General features: G+C 48.7%; 1 protein-coding gene across 7 annotated transcripts in view; it reads left to right on the top strand.

The window, feature by feature from the left end:
- ZDHHC3 (zDHHC palmitoyltransferase 3) overlaps positions 1-23,184 on the top strand; it is a 57,972-nt gene that overhangs the window by 12,237 nt on the left and 22,551 nt on the right. For 4 of the 7 annotated variants that reach the window (XM_082413890.1, XM_082413889.1, XM_082413892.1 and 1 more), the window contains exons 2-6: positions 3,876-4,205; positions 15,086-15,210; positions 21,837-21,933; positions 22,595-22,676; positions 22,785-22,880. In XM_082413890.1, the coding sequence (XP_082270016.1) occupies positions 3,900-4,205; positions 15,086-15,210; positions 21,837-21,933; positions 22,595-22,676; positions 22,785-22,880 (706 nt within the window). In that variant the 5' untranslated portion in view covers positions 3,876-3,899. Of the gene's footprint in view, positions 1-2,555; positions 3,059-3,875; positions 4,206-15,085; positions 15,211-21,836; positions 21,934-22,594; positions 22,677-22,784; positions 22,881-23,184 lie in introns of all 7 variants that reach the window. The other 3 variants (XM_082413893.1, XM_082413895.1, XM_082413891.1) reach the window with 2 other exon arrangements.

Here is a 23,184-nt window from a genome sequence, read left to right as displayed (position 1 = left end):
TGCTTTATCAACTAAGTTTATGTACTATTCTAAGTCCTTTGTTTTCATTTCAACAATCTGCACAGCATCTTCACCAGGAGTAGATTTTATCTCAAGAAACCACTTTCTTTGCTCATTCATAATAAGCAACTCCTTATCCATTCAAGTTTTATCAGGAGATTGCAGCAGTTCAGTCACATTTTCAGGCTCTACTTCTAATTCTACTTCTCTTGCTGTCTCCACCACATCTGCAGTGACTTTCTCGAGGCACTGAAGTCTTGAACCCCTCAAAGTCATACATGAGGGTTAGAATCACCTTCTTCCAAACTCCTGTTAATGTTGATATTTTGACCTCTTCCCACCAGTCACAAATATTCTTAATGGCATCTAGAATGGTGCATCCTTTCCAGAAGGTTTTCAATTGACTTTGCCCAGATCCATCAGAGAAATCACTGCTTATGGCAGCTGTAGTCTTATGAAATGTATTTCTTAAATAAGACTTGAAAGTCAGAATGCCTTTTTGATCTGTGGGCTGTAGAATGTTGGGTTGGCAGACATGAGAAAAACATTAATCTAGTTGTACATCTCCATCAGAGCTCTTGGGTGACCAGGTGCATTGTCAATGAGCAGTACTATCTTGAAAGGAATCTTTTTTTTCTGAGCAGTAGGTCTCAACAGTGGGCTTAAAATAGTAAACCATGTTATAAACAGATGTGCTGTCATCTAGACTTCGTTTCCATTTATAGAGCACAGGCAAGAGTAGATTGAGCATGATTCTTAAGGACCTTAGGATTTTCAGAATGGTAAATGAGCACTGGCTTCAACTTCAAGTCACCAGCTGCATTAGAGAGTCCACCTGTCCTTTGAAGCTTTGAAGCCAGGTAGTGACTTCTCTCAAGCTACAAAAGTCCTAGATGGCATCTTCTTCCAATAGAAGGCTGTTTCGTCTACATTGGAAATTTGTTCTTTAGTGTAGCCACCTTTTATGAATTATCTTAGCTAGATCTTCTGGATAACTTGCTGGCGTAGCTTCCATGTCAGCACTTGCTGCTTCACCTTGCACTTTTATGTTATGGAGATCGCTTCTTTCCTTAAACTTCATGAACCAAACTCTGCTAATAAGCTCAGACTTTTCTTCTGCAACTTCCTCACTTCTCAAAGCCTTCATAGAATTGAAGAGAGTTAGGGCCATGCTCTGAGTTAGGCTTTGGCTTAAGGGAATATTATGACTGGTTTGATCTTCTGTCCAGACCGCGAAAACTTTCTCCACATCAGCAATAAAGCTGTTTCGCTTTCTTATATTCGTGTGTTCACTGGAGTAGCACTTTTAATTTCCTTCAAGAACTTTTCCTTTGCATTCACAACTTGGCTAACTATTTGGTGCAAGAAGCCTAGCTTTTTGGACTGTCTCAGCTTTTGAAATGCCTTCCTCACTAAGCTTAATCAAATAGTAACATCAAAGGTTGCTGATCGCAGATCACATAACAGTATAATAACAATGAAAACGGTTGAAATATTGCAAGGATTACCAAAATGTGGCAGAGACAAATGCTGTTGGAAAAATGGCACCAATAGACTTGCTCAACACAGGGTTGCCGCAGACCTTCAATTTGTAAAAAAGTAGTATCTGCGAAGCATAATAAAGTGAAGAGAAATAAAACGAGGTGTGCCTGTGTTTATTTGGTGGGTGACAACTACCTAGAACCAGCAAACTTCTGTAAAGAGCCAGAGGAAATACTTTAGGCTAATGGATCTTTCCATCACAACTATTCAACCCTGCAAAACAGACATAGAGAATATAATATGTGTAATCGAATAGTATGGCTGTGGTCCAATAAAACTGTTGGTTTAGAACTTAAATAGCAGTCGTGGGGACATAGATGATATGCATACAAATCAGTATGGCAGCAGGAAAAACCAAGAGAATGCTTGCATTTGGAGGTTGTCAAAATGTTGAGCTTCCATCAGCTTTTGAATCATAATGGGATTTCAGCTTTTCGTTTGTTTGGTTTTGGTTGTACAGAGTTTAGAATTTTAGAATTTGCTTGCCATAGGTCAGGTCCCAGATGTCCCCAGTTTTCAATCTCCTGCTGTCCTTCTCTTTGGTGCTTCAGAAGGTATCCCTGCATCTTTTAATGCCTCTAGGTTGTCCCTGGCAACACTAATTGCCACTATCTTGTGAAGAGCACAAGGCTGCTCTATTGGAAAATTCTGGTTGAATGTGATAGTCACTCTGAGTATTTGTTGAGTCAGTGTTCCTTTGGACAAGCACGCAGTACACATTTAACTGCCTTTCAGCCATTAATTCTCTGCCACCGTGGGAGGGGAGGCCTTGGCCTTATTCTTTCATTATTAGTCAGTGCAAGTTTTGATTCCAGAATGTCTGTCATTTGAGTAGTAGTTACTGATCTGCCCTCTCAGCTTTCTGGACACATCCTTACTTTTCATGACTCTACTGTAGTCACTTCAGATCCTCTTTCTTCATTGGGGGTGAGGGCAGTGGAGGAAGGAGGAAAATTGGGCAAAGGGTAAGGATAACCCAGTACAGCCGTTGAAAGCTTGCCCTTTCCCTTCAGAGCTGCAGTCTTCAGAAAAACACACAGAGCCAGTGCTGCTTTTGAGTGATTTCCTCTGCTGTGAAGTGACTTGTGTTCTCAAAAGACTGAGATGTTGCTTGCCTGCATCATAGACTGTGCTCCGGGTGGTTTTCCCATGGCCCCTACATCTGGCAGAGAACCAGAGCCATCACGGTTTCTGAGAAACCTGGTTGGTGAAACGACAGGCCCCAGAGTTTAAGATAAAGAACTGGAGCAGGGGAATCTGGACTTGCCGTGTCTTGCAGCGTGTGCTGTGGACAGAGAGACTTCAGTTATCGAGTCTTAGTGATTTCATTGCTCTCTCCAGAGACTCAGCTGCAGCTGTGAGGAAGAAAGGACGCGTTGCTCAGCATTTGCTTCTGAAGTAACTGACGTCTTTTCCTAGAGAGAAGACGTGCGCACCGCCTGTGATGTGCGCAGGGTCTTGGGGTTGACAGCACGAGTAAAAGGCACCTCCAACTCCCTCGACCCTCACACCAACTGTGAGGAGGGGGCTGGGGCTGGAATGTGGGTGTTTTCCTAGGTCAGAAGACCAGAACTCACAAAGCCCCACAAGCAGGTGGTGCGGAAACATCTCTGGGCTCATTGTCCAACATTCCTACGCTTTGCCATATCACCATGAGTAGAGCAGAGCTCAGAGAGTCTCTCATTCCTGGAAAATAAACCATTTTGGCCATAGGGCTAAGAACCCTAGCTTGTTTCAAGAACAATCCCCATCCTAGTGAGTGTTTTGCCTTTATTATTGGCTAGTGCAGTGCAGTAAGTTAGAAGGTCTTCATGGTTGCAGCTTAACCCTAGTCCTAGGTTACCACTACTTTCCTCCTACTCAATCCCAACCAGCCTCAACACGAGTCTCTGGGTTTGTCCGCAGTGTAGAGGCAGCAGTGTTACTGATGAAGAGAGTTTTCCCAGAGGGCCTGGTGCTCCCCCTCCCACCCCTTTGTCTTTTCGGTCAAACTTTGAACACATCTGTTAGTCCGCCTCCCAGCCGGTGTGCTGCGTGTGCTGCTGCTGCTGCTCCGGCTGACCTCAGGCGAGGCATTTGCCCTTTGAAGCCTCCCCTTCCTTTATCTGTCGTGTGAAGGCTTTGGGCAAGGTGGCCCTGTTTCACCAAGGCTAGCTTAGCTTTCAGAAGTAGGGACAAGAACTCACATTGGAAATGAACAGAAGGTTTAGGCAGCTTTTCTGCAAGAAGTTCACACATGGATACTCATGGCTCGCTTTGGAAAGGTAACTTTGTCAAGTCTCCTTGATGACAAGACCACACCAAATTTCTGGGTTCTTTTTTCTCTCTTCCAGATGCCAGTATGGACAGAATAGCTTATGATGCTTATCCCCGCCCACCACTTCCGAGACATTGAGCGGAAGCCAGAATACCTCCAGCCGGAGAAGTGCGTCCCACCTCCCCACCCCAGTCCTGTGGGAACCATGTGGTTTATCCGCGATGGCTGTGGCATCGCCTGTGCCGTTGTCACCTGGTTTCTGGTCCTCTATGCGGAGTTTGTGGTCCTCTTTGTCATGCTGATTCCATCCCGAGACTACGTGTACAGCATCATCAATGGAATTATGTTCAACCTGCTGGCCTTCTTGGCCCTGGCTTCCCACTGCCGGGCCATGTTGACGGACCCCGTGAGTATGTCTGGGCTTGTTTTGACCAGCCCACACTCTCCTCCTCTGGCCCTGGCATGGCCGCAGCCTGCATGTGCCCCCTGACCTTGGGAATGTGGAGAATAGGAAGGCCAGGGCTGGGGTGGGAAAGTGGACTCAGGCCCCACCGAGGGGACCCCATCTGTACCACAGCCTGTCTTGGTTGAATGATGCTTTCTGTACGTAGATGTCTGCATTAATTGAGCCTACCGTGGGAGGAGTTTGATCTAGAGGAGGCTTAGCCTCTAGTTAGAAAGGCACAGTGAGAAAACCACGAGGCTGGGGCCAGATGATCCGAGTGGAAAGCATGCTGGGGGTTGGATCAGGATGGGGCCTCCCAGTGAAGACAGGACTGGAGCGAGGTCAAGCTGAAATTAAAGCCCTATCCAGTTCCAGGAACCTGCACGACAGTGGCCTTTACCTTGTTTGGGCGAGGCTCATCTTTCCCTGAAAAGCTGGATAAGCCTGTTTCAGGCCCTAGCAAGTGCCTCTTGGTGAGTATCTGTGGGTAAAGCCATGGTTTTCTGCCCGATGACTTAGCTAAACATACCAAGCTGTGCAAGTGGCTGTTGAGTATTAAATTCTCCGTTCCTGCTCATTATCTTGTATGGGAAAAGTGAGAGAGCGCGTTATTTGATAAACACCTCCTATGGCTTAATTGTTTCAGTACGTGGGACGAGTGTGTTTAAATTAAGAAAGGGAAAGCACTGCAAGTGGCAATGCACTGGCCGCACATATTTCGTTTCTGTGAGTCCCGGGGAAAGCACAGTAAAAATGCTGGGTCCTGAGCTAGTTCCCTTCTCGGAGGGCTCCATTTCCTGCTGGTTCAGGTGGTGGATTGTTAATCCGTCCCTAGGGAAAGCCGCTTTCCCGGCTCAATCACGCGTCAGTGACTGGCCCATATGGCGCCTCTTCTCATGCACGTGCCTGGAGAGATCGCACACACTGGCAGGCAGGGGCCTGTTGGCCCAGTGTTAGCACTGCTTGTAGGATTGTTGAACAGCTGTCACCTGAAGGAAATGAAGTACATGGTTATAAGTGCCCTGAAACACAGGGTATAAACAGTTTTCCTCAGCAGCATCAATTTGATCATAATGGAAACCAATTAAGGGTTCATTCAGAAATTATGATGCCCTTGCTATTGGGGATGCAAGAGTAAAAGACATTATTTGTCTCAGCTTATAATTTAGTGTCTGCTGAGCCCCAGGCACTCTTCCTTCTCTCAAGGTGCCCTCTGTCTAGAGGAGACGACAGGTGAGGTTAGCCCCGTGTGATGAAGGCTGTGGCAGAAGGAAGCACAGGTTGCTGTGGAAGAACAAAAATTAACCAGTCTAGGCAGGGGTGGCTGCCTGGAGGAGGTGACGCCCAGGCCAGTTCTTGTCAGAACAGTGTACATGGGCAGGGAAGGTGGAGGGTGATAGGGCAGGAAGACACTGACAGCATTCCAGGCAGAGGGAGCAGCATACACAGAGATACAGGAATGCAGGAGTGTGGTTGTTTCGCGTGGTAGGAACTTAGGAGAATGGGTTTGGTTTGATGATGTGGCCAGAGTGCCAAAGAAGTGGGGTAGGAGTTGGAAAATGGGGCCAGCGAGAGCCCCTGAGGATTTTAAAAGAGTGATGAGATCAGATTGTCATTTTACAAGGATCACCATGGCAGCAGTGAGGAGGAGCCCTGGGGGCACTGAGGAGTGGGACAAGATGAATGCCGTGTTTATTGAGTACCTGCTATGTGAGAGGGTCCTTTTGAGCAATGGATACAGCTGTGAGCAAGACAGACCACAATCCCTGCCCTACTGCTGCCCACATCCTAGCGTAGGGCGTCAGGCAGTAAAGACGTGATGGAACAAGGTAATTTCAGAAGTCAAAAAGGGCTTTAAAGACAGCAAAACCGTGTGATCCAGGGTCTGTGGTAGTGACTTTTCTGGGGCGAAGGAGGAGTATTTATTTATTTATTTATTTACTTACTTACTTATTATTTTATTTTATTTTATTTTTCCAGAATCCTAATCACTAGGCCACCAGGGAACTCCTGAAAGCTCATAGTGGTTTGGTTTGGTTTTAATTAATTAATTTATTTATTTTTGGCTGCATTGGGTCTTTGTTGCTGCGCGCAGGCTTTCTCTAGTTGCAGCGAGCGGGGGCTACTCTTCGTTGCGGTGCGCCGGCTTCTCATTGTGGTGTCTTCTCTTGTTGCCGAGCATGGGCTCTAGGCGCGTGGGCTTCAGTAGTTGTGGCTCACGGGCTTAGTTGCTCTGCGGCATGTGGAATCTTCCTGAGCCAGGGCTCGAACCTGTGTCCCCTGCATTGGCAGGCGGATTCTTAACCACTGCACCACCAGGGAAGTCCCAGGGGGACTATTTAAATGAAGGTGATCTGAGAAGGACCCCTGAGGCGATGCCACTTGAGCTGAGGCCTAAATAACATGAAGGGGTAGATCAGGCAGGTGAAGGTCAGAGGGCAGCGCCTTGCAGGCAGAGGAGAGGTACAGAGGCCCAGAGATAGGAGCGTGCTTGGCGTGTTTGAGAAACAGGACTCAGACCAGGGTGACCAGAGCATGGTGAGTGGAGGCGAGAGGGGCTGGAAGAGGTGGGGAGGGCTGCAGAAGCCAGGCCGGGCAGGACCTGTGGGCCTCATGAGAACCTTGGTCTCTATTGTACAGTGAGAAACCATCGGAGAGGCATGATGTGACCTGATTTTTAAAAAGACACTGCCTTGTGCTTGCGATAGGGTTCTGAGGTGGGGCAAGTAGAAGCAGGAAGATGAGAGTTATCACAGTGGGCCACCGTGGTGGCAGCTCAGACCAAGGTGGGAGCGATGAGGCTGGGGGAGAGAAACTTTTGGATTTGGAATGTATTTTAAGCCCCTAGTGCTCAGGCCTGGCTGCATATTAGAATCCCTTGAGTAGCTTTCGAAAAGTACTGATGCCTTGGGCCCCATCCCCAGAGATTCTACTCTAATTGGTCTGAGATGGGGCCCTGGGATTGGGGTGCTTTAAAGCTCCCAGGTATCCCTCATATTCATCCAGGTCTGAGAACCGCCATTCGGAAGAGTGACAAAAGGGGAGAGGGATCAGAGAGTGTGCCTTCCAGAGTCTTGGCTGGAGTAGCTGGGAGATTTGCTGGTCCCCTTTATTGAATGGGAGAGCCTGGGGAGAACAGATTTTGGAGGAGAAATCAAGACGTCTATTCTGGCCAAACTGTGTCTCTGTTACGTGTAAGCAGGAGTGCTAGGCAGGCAGTAGACAGCCAGGTCTGCGGCTGGTGGGGAGTTGGGATCAGAGAGTAGAGTGTGGAGTTTACTGGTTTCTAGAAGGCATGTGAATCAGGGCACTGGATGTCGGGTGGGAAGGAGAAGAGGCTTCTGCCCTGGCCTTCCTGCTACCCTCACACACGTGTGTTCTTTGACCTCCACATTGTGCCCTCTCCAGGGTCTTCCTCAGTCTGGCCCCTTGCAGTCGGATGCAGGAGAGAATGATTCTCACTGTATGTTGCTCGGCTTCCAATCCCAAATGAGAGCCACAGACTATATCCCAAACACCGTTCAGCTTCTCATAGGTGTGTTTTGCTGTTGGCCTGAAAGAAAACAGGGCAAAAAAATAAAGCGTCAGCCAAATATCTACCATTAGTAAGGGGAGCAACTCAAAGCATGCCCTGCAGACCTGCCCCATCTCAGGCTCTTCATGCTGCCACCTGCCTCTCCCCACTCCCAACATATGACATCTTATGCAAAACCCAGTACACAAAACAGAGAGAGGTGGGGCTGCAGAGGAAGAAACCCTGGGACACCCCGGGCTTCCAAGGGACGGAGTTGGGAGTCCAGATCTCACACTGAAAGCAAGTCAATTAGGGGTTCTTTATTAACACTGCAGGCAGAGTCTGTTTTTAAAAAGGCATCACTGCAGGATTCTAAGGAGTTCCCTAATAGGATTGTAATGTTTTGTATCTCAAGAATTCATGTTGTGTGTAATTTTTCAGAAAAGTTTATGTCCGGAGGTTATAAACAATATATAACAATGTATGCATTGTATATCATTTTGGTTTGTTAATATTACTAGTAAAACAAAACCAAAAACAGAAGACAAACAAAAAACTCCTGCAGTCTCCCCCAAACAGTTACTGGTAGCCCTTTCAGCTTTGAAATTCTTATTCCAAATGTAACATCAGAACAGTTGCAACCGCTACAGCTTTCTGGACCATTTAGCAGTCATTTACTCCAACATAGTAGTAAGTGGGTCCACAAAGAGCTTGAGCAGAAAAGAGAAGAAAGAAATGACTTGGAGGTGGAACTCCCAGTTGAGAAATGGGGTGAAAGGGTTAGACAGGCCTGTAAGAAGAGGGAAGGGGGCGGGTGGACAGAGGGGCCGTACCTCACTTGGCAGGTGTGCTGGCCTGGAGGTGGCATGGTTTGGGCAGGCGCGCGAGTCAGACTGGTGTTTGATTTCAGGCTGCCCTCTCCTTGCCTGCTCTGAGGTTGTGTAATGTCTTCAAAGGAGCTTTCTGTGTTCCTGAAACACTTGAGACGGTGTGAGGTCGAGAGTGGCTCCGCTTGCCTGGAGGAGGCAGCCTCTTGAGGGCAACCTGGGCTCAGGGACTCTTTCTGACCTTGGTACCTGCTCTGTCTCCCCGCCCCATCCCAATTCACCACCTGACCTTTTCCAATTATAAATACATTTTAACTCCTCATTCTGGGAACCCCCTCAGGAATCCTGAAGGATTCCATTTAAAATTTAGATCTGGGACAACGCCTGTCTCCCAGAAGGTGCTTAAAGCTGAGAGCTTGTTTCTTTTTGTCCTGGCTGCCGGAAGCCCAAAGCCAAGCACTACACAATCACAGCAGTTGTGTCAACCCTATGATCAGCTTTTTTTTTTTTTTTTTTTGCCCCTGCTTTCTTTGGACCTAATCGTTTATTAACCTCATTGTAAATTATCTCAAATCTGAGATTTGAGAACAAGAGGAATATAAATGAATTCAATTTAACCACATTAAGGGAAAGAAAATTCATCTTTCTGCCTGCCAGTGCCCCTCCCTGCCTTTGAATCACACCCTGTGAGCACCTTGCTATAAACAGACCTCACATGACTATCTGAGACCAATGCAGGCCAGTGATTGGAGTTTCAGCCGCCCAAACCAGAATAACAGGACTCACTTAAACATGCAGTTGGTAATCCCTTCTGGAGTCTCTCTCGGTGACCTTATTGAGCACAACTGTGTACAGAATCAGTGAGTATTTACTCAGGCCAGTACGGTGGCAGAATGAGGTCAGGTCCGTGGGAGCATAGGATGAATAATAGCACCAGGTCGTCCTGCAGTGTGCCGTGTAATGTGCGTGGGTGCTGCGTGCAGCCAGAGAAGGGCCTCGCACACTTTGCCCAAAGGTGTTGACACATTCCCTGGATCAGGTCAGGGACTTGACTCAGGGTTCATTTGAGGAGGGTGCTGCACTCTGCCTCGTGCCAGGCAGTTTCTCATACCTGCCACTGAGTAATCCATAAACACTGACCGGAAAATCTTTCTAGCTCCAGAGAGAAGACGGTGACCAATTTGGGGGTTACCTACCTCCTACCTTTCTGTGGAGGAGACAGGTGGCCTTTCGACACAGGCCTGGGGCTGGTCACCTGTTCCTGGCAGAGCTATTAGAGGGAGAGTTTCTGCCTAGACCAGCAGGTGTGCGCATGCCATGATCCCATGGCCCCTGAAACAGTTTAAGCAAGTTTTCATACTTGTTGCTTGAAATAAATGGAATCATTGGTGCTTCTTTGGAACCTGTCTCCACCCCTTTCCAAGTGTGTCCTTTTTACAACGTCATATTATCCTGGATACTTACTGAAACAGACCTTGTTATTAGGCCTATTTCAACCTTAATGTTTGTGTAGTTATACAGTTCTTCATGGGAGAATGATATTATGGCATCAAGGCAATTAAAAAGAAAACCCTCTTCAATCACTTAATAGAAATAGAAACGTAAGCTGGGGGCTTCCCTGGTGGCGCAGTGGTTAAGAATCCGCCTGTCAATGCAGGGGACACGGGATCGATCCCTGGTCCAGGAAGATCCCACATGCCGCGGAGCAACTAAGCCCATGTGCCACAACTATTGAGCCTGCACTCTAGAGCCCGCAAGCCACAACTACTGAGCCCACGTGCCACAACTACTGAAGCCTGCGCTCCTACTACTGAAGCCTGCTTCAGTAGGGCTCTAGAGTGCGCCTAGAGCCCGTGCTCCACAAGAGAAGCCACTGCAATGAGAAGCCAGCACACCACAACGAAGAGTTGTCCCCACTCGCCACAACTAGAGAAAGCCCGCATGCAGCAACGAAGACCCAACCCACCCAAAAAGATTAAAAAATTTAAAAATAATAAAATATGTAAGTTGTCTTCTGATAGAGGCATAGATTCTAGACTTGGGTCTGAATCCTGCCACTGCCACCTGTTAGTCATGTGATCTTGGGAAGTTGCTTAACTTCTCTGCTTTAGTTACCTCATCTATAATACGAGGAATATCATAGTCTCTGCCTCATAGGTTTATTGTCAGAATTAATTGACAAAGTATAGTAAAGCCCTTGGAACTGTGCCTGGCATATAAGCAATCAATAAATGTCTGTTGTATCATCACTGTTATTCAGCTTGGATTTATTGAAGAATTGCTCCATGCCAGGCCCTGGGCAATTCATTGGGCTACAAATTAAAGACATTGTCTCTGTCCTCCAGGAATTTACAGTCATGTAGGAGAGATCAGTGTATACTTAAATGATAGGTGTTATAAGACAAATACAAGCTATGGTACCACAAAGGCTGAGTGATGGGTTCTGTCTTGGGTGTAGCCTGGGGCCATTAGAAAGAAGGCAGAGGATGTGGTCCCTGAGTGGGTTTGTTGTAGGTGCAGGAGGCAGGGATGTTCCTGACAGGCTGGAGGGGAGGTGCTAATATGGGTCCCTAAGGGCACAAGAGGAAGACTTGGAGAGCACAGAGCCTCTGGGAAACTCCAGGCAGTCCACAGGGTGGGACTGTCAGGGGAGGGAGGTGACACTGGAAGGGTGGTTCAGGGCTGGATCTTGGTGGCCTTGCCTGAGCCCTGCCCAGGAACTTGGACTCTGTACCATGTGAAGGCTCTAGGGAGCCGGGGAAGGCTTTTAGGCAAGGGGAATGACATGATCAGATTCACATTTTAGAAAGTTTACTCTGGAAAATAGTGGGGAGAAAGGATAGAGGTGAGGCTGCAGGATACAGGGAGAGACTGGAGGCAGGAAGACCTGGGGGACTCTAGTGTCTGGGGCACACGATGATGGGGCTCAACTAAGGCTGTGAGAGTGGCATGGAGGGGAGAACATTGGATTCAGGGCATCATTTGGGGCCATATTAAGTTGGCGGAGTGGGTGGGAGTGTGGGGCAGAGGGTTAGAAGAGCTGGAGATGACTACTGGGTTTCTATCCCAGGTGACCGGGTAGATGATGTCTCATGGGCCAGGGAGGGAGAACAGGAAGTACAGTTTGCGGGGAGAGTAATGGGTTCAGTTCTACCAAGTTGAATTTTGGGGGTTTGTTTTATTTTGTTTTAATGCCTTTTGAACAACCAGATAGAAACATCTTCATCCCCAAAAGAGGTCTGAGCTGGAGCTGGTGGTAGAGGAAGATTGTCTGGGGAATGCAGGATGAACAGGGAAGAGGGCTAGTGGTGGAGCCCCAAGAATCACCCATGTCCAGGATGGGCAGGAGAGTGAGAGAGGCATAGCCCTAGAGGCAGGTGGAGACCAAGAGGGCATGGAGCAGTCACAAGGGAGTGACAGGAGGAGGGACTGGTGGGCGTGAGGAGACCCAAGCAAGATGAGGGCTAGGAACTGACCTTTGGGTTTGGCCACAGGGAGTTGCTCGTTGACCTAGTGGGAGCAGTTCTGTGGTATGGAGGCAACAGGTGCCAGAGAACTGTGAACTAAAGAGTCAGTGAGAGGTGAGCAGAGACAGCAAGTGTACACAACTTGGAGAAGCTTAGCTGTGAAGGGAGGAGAGCATGGAGTCTGCTAAGAGCATGAAGGGAAAGCTCTGAGGTAGAAGTATGAGCCCCTGAGGGCCCCTCGTCCTCCAGACAGTGGGTCCCCGTGGGTCCAGGGATGGGAGGAGGGAGAGGAGGAGTATGGAGGGGGTTACCCCGGCAGCCTCAGTTTCCTCTGACATAGAAAACGAAGTGGGCAGAGGTCGAGGAAGGTACTGGGAATTTGGGCTAGCCACTGAGGGGAATGGTTGATGGAGCTATGTCACGCCTCCTGCCCCCAGTTCCAAATGGATTCCACTGCGGGACCAAATATATGTTTTAGAAGCATATGAGCATTTTTATGGATGTATAGATTGTTTTAAGTGTTTTTAGCCTACAAGGAGAAAAGACTGGAAAACTATACTCCAAAATGTTAATAGTACTAATCTTTGGATGATCGAATCAGAGGGTGCATTCTTCCCTTTTAATTTTCTCTTCTCTATACATTTTTAAAAATCATGAACAAGTATTACTTTGGAAATGAGGAAGAAATCAGTATGTTTTGTTCTCCCGGGGTGCAGTAATGTGGAAGCTTCAAGCCATCCCTGTGAGATATAAGAACAGGGGTAGGGGTGGAGGTAGGGGGTGTTTCTTAGTGCACGCGTGACAGCAGTGGCAAAAATGTCTCAGCAGGCCTTCCAACTCCCAGCCGTCTATCAAGAGTTATACAGAACAAAATTCCTTACCATGAACTAGTAAGTTCTGAAATCTGTGGAGATGAGCCCAGAAGAGCCTATTCTTTTAAAGAAAGAAAGAGACAGAGAGAAAGGGAGGGAGGGAGGGAGGAGGACACAGTCTCAGGGGCTGGCCCAGGTGGTCTCTAGCTCTGCGAGGTGGGCTCGCTGGGCAGGTGGGGTCTTGCCTGGATGGGAATGAGCCTTCCAGGAGATTTGTGCAAATGGAGTCACATGGAGGAGGAACTTTTAGGAAGGCTGCGCTGTTGAATGATGTCTCTGACTGTGGTCTGGAATAACAGGCAGTAATGAGAGGACCAAATGAGAGCTCCGATTGCCGTTGGTTCTGTAAAGCTCTTGTAGTCCTTTATGGGGGGGTCTCCTGAGATTTACAGCAAATTGTGGTGGTGGGGACCTTAAAAACTGGACCTGAAAAAAACCCAAAACGACCTTCATTTAGGAAAACAGCCCTATTGCTTTATCATCTTGGGGAAACGATGTTCCTTAGTGCATTTCTCTTGTACACATGACAATAGTGACTTCCAGATGCGGTCTGTTGGCTTCAGGATCCACAAAAGGTCACACGGTTGCCCAAACTCAATTACTTTTTTACATTAAAGAGAATTTAAAGTATGACCCTCTGGGCTTTTCTGCAACCTTCCCCTCTGCCTGGGCCAGTGCCCTTCCCAAGCCCCTTTTAAAAATCCACTTGTCTAGGTGGTCTGGGCCCTGCCTTACCTTTGTGAAGACTTCCAGACCCTGACCCTTCACTGGTGCCTTAAGCGGGGACCCTCAGATGTCTCAAGGTGAGACAAGTCATAGCACTTTGGTTACAAACTTCAGGAAAGTTGGTCATACTCCTACTTTGCGTAGCTCCTTCCTGAGTATATTTTTTTGCTTGTTTTTTTAAATGCATTTTTTCCTTTTTGCAAAAGCCACATGTTCATATTAGAACATTTAAGAAATATAGTTAATAAATTAAAAATTACCTGTGATTTTAGTACGTGAGATAACCATTAATACTTTGGCATGTACGTGTGTGTTTTTGTGTGCGTGTGTGTGTGTGTAATCTTTACCAAAATGGGCTTGTAGTCTACATACTGTTTGGGAATCTACTTTTCCCTTTAACAGTCTATCATAGATGTTTCCCATGTCAATAGCTGTGTACTTTTATGGCTATTTGATGTCAAGAACTATAGCCTAAATGGCATTGTATGTACCAGGTAGTCCTTGCCTACCAAAGTTTGTTTGCTTTTAAAAGGTCTATGATAGGTTCTTCTGGCATCTGACTGTATTTTGCATGCTATATATTTTTTTTCCACTTCTCTTTTGAACTTTCAGAAAAAATTTTAATGAAATACTTGAGACAGTTGAAAGGGTGTAAAGGATAATATGATGACCACTCATGTGTTCACCTGCCAGCTTTGTAAATTAAAAAAAAACGTTACAAAGACAGGTTAGCCTCTCTATATGCCCCACCCCACTCCACCCCTACTTCATTCCACTCCCAGCCTCCTCACCACCACAGAGGTGATCATTATCCTGAGTCACGTCTGGTTTTCAGCATCTTGGTGTGGAGAGCACTTGAATATCTTAGGGCAGTGGCTCACAGTTGCTTGTGGATTCATAAGAACTAAACACAGATTACCAATCCATAACAATAGTACTGGTAAAAAATAAAATAAAATAAAACTTGATTCCAGTTTAAACAGAACCCAATAACATTCAGAGCTGTGAATTATGATCTGGGAAAACTGGACTATTAGATGTGATGCTCACCAATGAAAATTCACAAAGGCCGAAACTGTCACTGGGAAATCTAATGTAAATCAAAATAGTAGTTGATGAGTCAAATCCTCACTGTAATATTTACATAGGAAAGAATGCATTCAATGAAAACCATGTTAGTAAAATGAAAATAGAAGATCATCAGGAACAATGTAACTGTCCAGTGTAGAAAATCATTCACTTTTCCTTGGGGAAATTCTTTGTTAATAACTTATTATCGGTATTGGCATAACTCTGAACAGAACCCACATGTCGTTAGGATGAAAATATCCCGTCCCCGTGTGTGGAATTGCTGCTTTCAAATGACCGTCGCCTCTGTGGAATGTCAGAACTGAGGGAACCCCTAGCCTGACCCTGACACCTCTCTTTCTTACAGGGGGCAGTGCCCAAAGGAAATGCCACTAAAGAATTCATCGAGAGTTTACAGCTGAAGCCTGGGCAGGTGGTGTACAAGTGTCCCAAATGCTGCAGCATCAAGCCTGACCGAGCCCACCACTGCAGGTACACTGCCCCCGCCTGGGCTCCCCTCCTCACCCCCTGCGCCCCCACCCTCCCCCTCCCTCCACGGGTGCCATCAGCAACAGGACTTCTGAACGTGCCCTGCTCTGGGCACGGAGTGACCACAGTGACTCTCCCTCCCTACCTGAACAGGAGGGCAAGGGTGGGAAAGGGTGTTTGGTTTGGGCTCAGGACACTTGGCTTCGCCACACTTGCCGGAGGGCCCTGCCCAGGCCCTTGCTTGTCTCCACCCTTGTCTCCAAATCTGTAAAATGGAGGGGATTCCTGCGCTTCCTACTGCACAGCTTTATTACTTTATTAAGGGCACGTAAGACAAAGCTTTAGGAAATCATTCTGTGAATGTCTAGCCTCTGACACATTTAAGGGGCAGGTGCAATTTCACTTAAATTTTATAGGGAAATGAAGGGGTTGTCCTTGAAAGAAAAGAAAGACTTTTCTTTAAAACAAAACTTCTAGAGGTCTGACAGTTGTAGAGTTCAGCCAAAAAAGCCATTTCCCTGTTTTATCTGTGGTGGTTTTTCCCTTTTGATTTTCAGATTTCTTTGTTGTTTTGAGTCTTCTCGACAAAAAAAACCTCCAGCTAAATATTGCACTTTATCATGATGAGAACTTTAAATGCTAAGTTACAGAAATAACGAACCTGTCACTTAGTCCCTTTTTCACACTAGTGTGTGTTCGGGGTGGGGAGGGGCTGTGGAGGAACGAACGGGCTCCTGATGTCAGGAGGTATCGTTATCCTGAGGCTGTGGAAGCATCTGGGTTTTGTGTGAGGTCTGAGCGGCTAAAAGGTGGCTTTTCTGTGTGGGCCGCACTGCCCACCTTTTGGAGGAGAGCAGTCAGTCTCAACATCCAGATGCCATGGTCAGCTCCTAATACCTGCTGTGTCTCAGGCACCTCAGCCCACCCTGTCTCATCATCGTCATCCCCATGGTCACCCCCGGAGATAGCTCTGCCATAGACATGACCCTCCCTAGATGAGGAATTAAGGCTCAAGGTGGTTAAGTGGCTGCTCAAGGGTCACACAGCCAGTGACTACGAGAGACAGGATTGGTTCCCAGTGTTTCTGGCTCCGAGTCTGGGGCTCTTTCCACTAGAACTCTAGTTTGGGATGACTTGTGTAACTTGATATAACCATATGCATATTTTTCTGTATCTTTTTCTGTCTGTCTGAGAGAGCGATCTGGAGACCTCCCCAGCTAGTTGCCACTTCTCAAGGGTGAGGGCCAAGGAGCTTGGGCAGGGACCATGGGAACTGCCATCTCCTGTGGGGTTTTCTGTGTCTGGGTCAGCTTGTTTCTGAAATCTGTATTAGAAACTAATTCAAAGCTTTCTTCTTGTGCCTGAGATGGAGGCATCAGTCTAGCCTTTTCCTGCCACCCCGAGGATCGGGAAGCCAGCTGTTTTCATCCCCTGGGTGATGTGCTTCCTCTGGGCAGCCCAGTGTGGTGGAGCGGGCTCCTGCCTTGAAGTTGGAGAGGTCAGCATTGGAAAGGCAGCGCTGTCCCTGCCACGCTGGGGACTGTGGGCCAGGCACCACATCTCTCAGAGCCTCAGCTTTCTCCTTTGTAAAATGGGTTGTTCTTCCTGAGCCTGTGAGGATTAAGTATGAATATCATCTATCTGTTAATGGAGGAATGTGTGAGCATTGGGGATGTGCTGGGTTTACATAGGCTGGACCAGAAACAGGGAAGTGTGAACTTTATAGCAGGAACTTGGGTGACCATGGTGGTTCTTTTCTCTTTCCTCCCTGAGCCCTTGGCAACCTCCACCGTCTGGCATTTTCCTCACCGCCTCCTCCTCGCCTCTCTCCCCAGGATGATCCAAGGGAGGTATTCTTGAGTGCTAATAAACAAATCAGCTTGAGCAAAACAAGAGCTGCTGATGCAGATGAACTTGAGTGAGGATGCCTGTGCGTCGCCTGTTCCTGTGTCAGGAAATGTATGCTGACAGCTGCTCCTTTGTGATGGCTTGTGGTGGCCCAGGCCATCTGGGGACCCATGGTTTTGGATAAGCAGAATCCCCAGCACACCAAACAGAGCTGGGTTTGTGACTGGTTGAGCCAAGGGGCCTGCTGCCCTGCTAGAGAAAGTTGGTGTCAGTCTTCCTGCTCAGGTGAAGGGGCATGTGTTTGTGCCCAGCTCTATGCTTCCTCTCCTCCCAGTAGTGTCCATGGAATTTAAAACTATTTTCCCTGAGCTCTGATGGGTACCACAAATATTCCCTGACCTTGCACTTGTAGGTGTTCCTTCCAGCCTGGTGATACGTGGCTGGGTCTTCCTTCCAAGCAGGCTCCTTTCATCCTGGTGTTGAGGATCATGGAAGCCTGTGGAAATCCTTGGGGTGGGTGGGTCATGCTAACGGGGACAGCCAAGGTGTTAGGCTTATGTGTTAGGTTCTTCTTGCACAGGCTGTGGAGACCTCTGACCTTGGCAAAGCCTCACACCCCTCCCCCCCTGCCAACAAACACACACACACTGAGATGAGACAGTTGGGGACTGCTTAGGGCCCCTGCCAGCTTGTTTATCAGTTACTGATAAATTTATATTGCACTAGCATTGGTTTTAAAGCATTTTACACACATCATCTCTAACCCTGAGAGAGCAGAGCTAGTTCTACAGAGGGTGGTTTGGAGAAGCTAAGTTTCTTTGCCCAGAGCCCAAAGTGGTGATCTGAGAGCAGTGTCCTTTCCACGGGCCTTACCCTGTTTGGGCACTGCCTTACCCCACGTTGTCTGAGCCGGGGCCAGGATGTTATAGATGCCTTTTTTCTTATAATTTTAATCATAGTGAATGAGGTGTGAGATGAAAACCTATATGGGGAGCATGGTCCCCTTGGTACCTCCTTGCTATGTTTTTTTCTCTTCCTCTACTGTGGCATCCCAGCCTGAGGTGGTGGAGCCCAGTTCCCCATCTATAGTGTCAGAGCCTTCACTCCTCCAGCCCTTGCTAAGCGGGGCCCCAAACTTGGCTCTGGGCTGTAGTGGTGGATGGGACATGGCCCTGACCCAGGGGCCTCCCGCCCAGGCAGGGCAGATGCACTTGTCTGCCGTGATACAGTTTGGTGGGTGCCGCTGTAGAGAGAGTCACAGGGCCATCACTTAGGGTGGGCAAGAGGTTACCTCAGCCTGCTCCTTGGGGGCTGAGTACCAAGGAAGGGCCCTTGTACCTCCCTGGAGAGGGAGCATGAGCCCCAGGGAACCTGAATGCACACAATCCGGTGAGGTTGTTGGGCTCTTCCAAGCTTGCGAAAGAAGTGCTCTGGGGACTGAAAATGGTAGGGAACCTGGAGGAAAAGGAGAGAAGCATCCTCCCTCTTGTAAAACCAGGATTTAAAAAGGCGGGGGGGGTGGGGTGGGGGGGGGAGACTTCCCTGGTGGCGCAGTGGTTAAGAATCCTCCTGCCAATGCAGAGGACACGGGTTCGAGCCCTTGTCTGGGAAGATCTCACCTGCCGCGGAGCAACTAAGCCCGTGCTCCACAACTGCTGATCCTGTGCTCTAGAGCCCGCGAGCCACAACTACTGAGCCCGTGTGCCACAACTACTGAAGCCTGCATGCTCTAGGGCTCACATGCCATAACTACTGAGCCCACGTGCCACAACTACGGAAGCCCATGCACCTAGAGTCTGTGCTCTGCAACAAGAGAAGCCACCACAATGAGAAGCCCGCACGCCGCAGCAAAGAGTAGCCCGTACTTGTTGCAACTAGAGAAAGCCCGCGCACAGCCAAAAATAAATTAAAAAAATAAACAAACAAAAAAAAAACGGGAGGGGCCTGGGAAACCCTGAAGGTAGGAACACCCCAAATACCTCCATTGAGGACATTTGGTCTTTTCAGCAACTGCCATTGAATGCTTAGGACATGTCTCTGTCCACAGTGTCTCGCACGGGAGACACTGGAGTTGGTGCAAGAGAGGAGTGCAGGCAGGAGCCCCAGGGAAGGTGGATTTCGCCAGGAGGCAAGAGTGGAGAAAGGGCCCTCTGGGAGCCTGCCCTGGCTGCTGTGCTTGGGCTGCCCTGCTGTGTCTGGGGAGGGGACACCAGTGAGCCCACTGTGCTGTGGGGACTGGGAAGAAGACTGACTCTGAGGTGCCTGATTCCCAGTGGGGTGTCGGGTTGTGGAAGGCTCACATTTTTTCTTCCTCCCGCTGTGGGCTGGTGCCTGAGACGAAATAGCCAGGCAGGTGTGGGCAGTCACCCCCTGGGCCTGGAGCATCCTTCACTTGGCCCACTGAGGGACCAGGCCTTGCCCTTGGTGTTCTCCAGGCCCCAGCCCCAGAGCCGTTCAGGCTGGGTGTTTTGTGAGCCGTGGGTCAGTTAGCCTCTAAACAGCGCCTCCAGCCACATGCGTGGATGGACCTCCGCCACCCACGTGCACTACCTCCTGCCCCAGGAGCCCGCTTCTGAACAACTCTGTAAGCCGGAGGGAGGGGTGCCATCTTGGCATTTCCTGTCTTTGCAAATGGGAAACTCAGAGACCAGCACTCTGGACAACTTTTGCAGCTCTCAGTGGGCTGTACTCCTGCCTGCTCCCAGAAGGATGAGTAGTGTTCTAATTTGGCTGCCCAGTGAAACTTAGCCCATTGTGAAACCCAGCTTCCCAGGGTTCGCACCTGGCCTCTTCAGAGAGGCTGGGAGGGGAGAGCAAAGGACAGATTATGCTTAATCTCTTAGACAGCTTTCAGAGGATGTCAGGCCATTTGGCACCTCTCTGCTGCTGAGCAAACACTGCCTCAGAGCACCCACCTGAAACCCCTTTTACAAAGAAGTACAAGTGGAAGAAAAACTGCTCAGGAGTCCAGAGCAGGGAGGTGGTTACCCTCAGGAGTTCCCCAGACAGGGAGGGGATTAAGAAACCCCAGAGCTGAGGAAGGACATACGAGAAATGGGCTACAGGGGTGGTTCCATGGTGGGAATGTGTTGGCTGAGGCCCAGAATGCAGGGAGCTTTACTGCCTACTTGTCTGTACTTTCAGGATTGTACACTGGGAACAAGTGTTACCTATTCTTTCATTCATTCATTCAAATCGGTAACATACACAGAGAGAGAGAGAGAGATTGATTGATTGATCAAGTAATGGAGTTGCTGGTACCTGGCTTTCTCTTTATTGCCCTCCATGCCCCTTTCATGCGTCCTTTTCTTACCCCGCCTTTCTGGCTCCCAAGGAGATTTCTGGAGCTGGGTCAGCATCTCTGAAATGTGCCCATTCCCCATACGCCTGTGTTATCATGACCCTTTGAAGCTGTGGGAAGAACAAGGGTGGAGACCAGAATGACCCCACCACTCGTCTGAGCCAGCATCTGTTCTCACTTTCTCTTATAACGGTACTCACGTCCTGTGGGGGGAAGGGGGGGGCCCAGGTCTGCCTTGCCACCAGAGCTCATGCCATGCTTAGAAAAGCCCACGCCTCCCCCTTGGGGTGCAGGTGAGCCCTCCTTCAGAGTGGTCTGTGCTTCCTGGCCTTCGGTCTGGGAACAGCCCCTTCTGTGCCATCCCTGCCCTGTCTGTGGGTCAGCCTGAGCTCAGCGAGCACTGTGTGTGAGCACGAGGCAGCCTTCTCTTCAGCGGGCCCCTGAGCCAACCCTTCCCCCAGCGTCCACCCACCATAGCCCACCTTAGTAAGAACCTGAGATAAAGTTGGTTATGGAAACTAGTAGAAAGAAAAGCTGGTGTGAACTAAGGCACTGTCAAAAATATATATAATTCTATTATTTCCAAGCTTGTATTTATAGTATTTCAAACTGTTTTGAACAAATACTGCCCCCAAGATAAATGTTAGGGAGCCTACTTTAATGAATTGAGAAAGAAACAATTTTTGATGAGCCCATCTATTGGCAAATGGGTCTTCCTGAACTTGAGATTTGGGAGTAGTTGCTTTTGAGCCCTCATTAGCCTCATGCTCTTGTTTCAGATTCTTACTTGTATCGTCCAAAAAGGGGTGGGGAAGGCATTTGCTATCAAATAACAAAGCTTCAAACAGTCTCAGTCCAAAAATTGTCCCAGTAACAAGTTAGTAATTTGCAAATTAGTGGGATGTCTGATCAACACTTAAGCTCAAATGACTTTTCTGCTGTTTTGGGCTAAGTGGATATTATCTTAGAGCTGAAAGGTCCTTAGAGGGGGACTTCCTGCCGCCATGTGACGCACCGCTCGTGACCCCACTCTGAACTTTTCTAGCAATCTCTGTCATCAGCCGCACCCTGGGAGTTTCCCTGGTCAGGTTTTTGGTCTTTGGGGGGAAATTAGGAGCAGCTGTGTCCCATCTCATCCTGTCAAGTTTTTGAAAGTGCTTCTTCTTTCTGTCCTCTCAGTAAACCGAATTCTCAGCCCACTGTTACCCTCAGGAGAGCAGTCTCTTTCTCAGCCTTGTCAGTTCCAGCCTGTTTTTCTGTGAAACGAGATAAGAGGCCTTGGAGGTGGATAACTGTCGCCCTGTTTGGAATGATTGTGACCCTGCCTTCCAAGCCCCTTACAGCACACATGCAGCAAAACACTGGGTGGCGCCCTGGAGGCCACCTGCCAGGAGTGGTGCAGGAGCATGGGTTTTGAGTGCCCTCGACCCTCCCGCCTCCGTGAGGACCCCCCTGAAGATCTGCCTTGCGGCTCTTTCAGTGTTTGTAAGCGGTGCATTCGGAAGATGGACCACCACTGTCCCTGGGTCAATAACTGTGTTGGCGAGAGCAACCAGAAGTACTTCGTGCTGTTTACAGTAAGTCAGCTTCCAAATTCTGCCCCACCCTCTGAAGCAGTGGAGAGCTCTGTTCCTTCGAAAATTGTCAGCACTCACAGTGTTCTTCGCTGCTGTTCAGAATAGTGCCTGGCCACGCAGACCTCCTCCTTTCTGCCAGAGCTCTCCTTGGTTCAACAAGTGCCCGTTCCTGGGCCCTTCACTTGAGCATCTAGAAAGTTGACTCAAGTTGATTAGCTATAAGCAAGGGCCCTGTTCTGGGCTCCCATGCCTGGTGTCCGACCTAAGTAGCTAAAGAAGGCGGCAACCCTCCCTCAGCTGCAGGTAGGTGGAGTGTATCTAGCCTGAGGGCTGGAGGGGCCAATGGCAGTTGGTGCCCTGACCTTTCAAGTGAGGAGCAGCAACCGGCCTGGAGCCCCCAGGGCAGCCCAGGTCACACCTGGTGACACGTGCTTGTTTCTGTCTTGTCCCACACGCTCCCAGTGAATGGCCGCTCACCTCAGACCCAGGGCTGGGGGCGGGGGACCAGTGGGGAAATCACCAGATGCCTCTCTGGCCCCCCTCCTGCTCAGCCCTCAGCCTAAGTGTTCCTGAATGGGAGGTTCCGAGCACCCCGTCCCGGGAGCCTGCACGGCCAGAAGGTTCTCACAACAATGGCGTCTGCACTGCTTTCCTGTTTCAGATGTACATAGCTCTCATTTCCTTGCACGCCCTCATCATGGTGGGATTCCACTTCCTGCACTGCTTTGAAGAAGATTGGACAAGTGAGTATGTGCCAGGGCTTCCCTCCTTGCTGCAGGGGGGCGCGTGACCCAAGCAGGGTGGGCTCTTTGTTTCCGTCCTGGTGCCAGGGGCCAACCTCATTTTATTAGATCTCCTGCAAGCCTATGGACCTATCAGGGAAGAAACAGCAGAGGCCCGAATATCTCTTCATGAAAAAAAGCAGCCCCTTAAAGTCAGTTCCACAGGTAAGGTAGTGAGTTGGACAGACCCTCTAGCCTGAGTGGGCCCAGGGAAAATGCAGGCCCCCAGCAGGGAGGTGCATTCCCTGGAGTGGAGCTGTGCCTGCAGAGAGAGCTTTTGCTTCCATGTCTCTAAGTGAGGAGCTTTAATTGAAGGTCATTTTATTCCAACCTTGCAGAAATCCATTTTTAACTTTCTGGCTAGGACATGGATGGTTTTTGTTTTTTGTTTTTTGTTTTTTTGTGTGGTGGTGGTTTTTTTAACTGCTTAATCACCAATTTACGTTAAGATTGTAGACAAATTCTTCCT

The sequence above is a fragment of the Balaenoptera physalus genome (genome assembly GCF_965194825.1).
Source record: "Balaenoptera physalus genome assembly, chromosome: 11".
Taxonomy (NCBI): Eukaryota; Metazoa; Chordata; class Mammalia; order Artiodactyla; family Balaenopteridae; genus Balaenoptera; species Balaenoptera physalus.
Note: the sequence above shows the minus strand (reverse complement) of the source record. Positions and strands in the feature narration are given on the sequence as shown.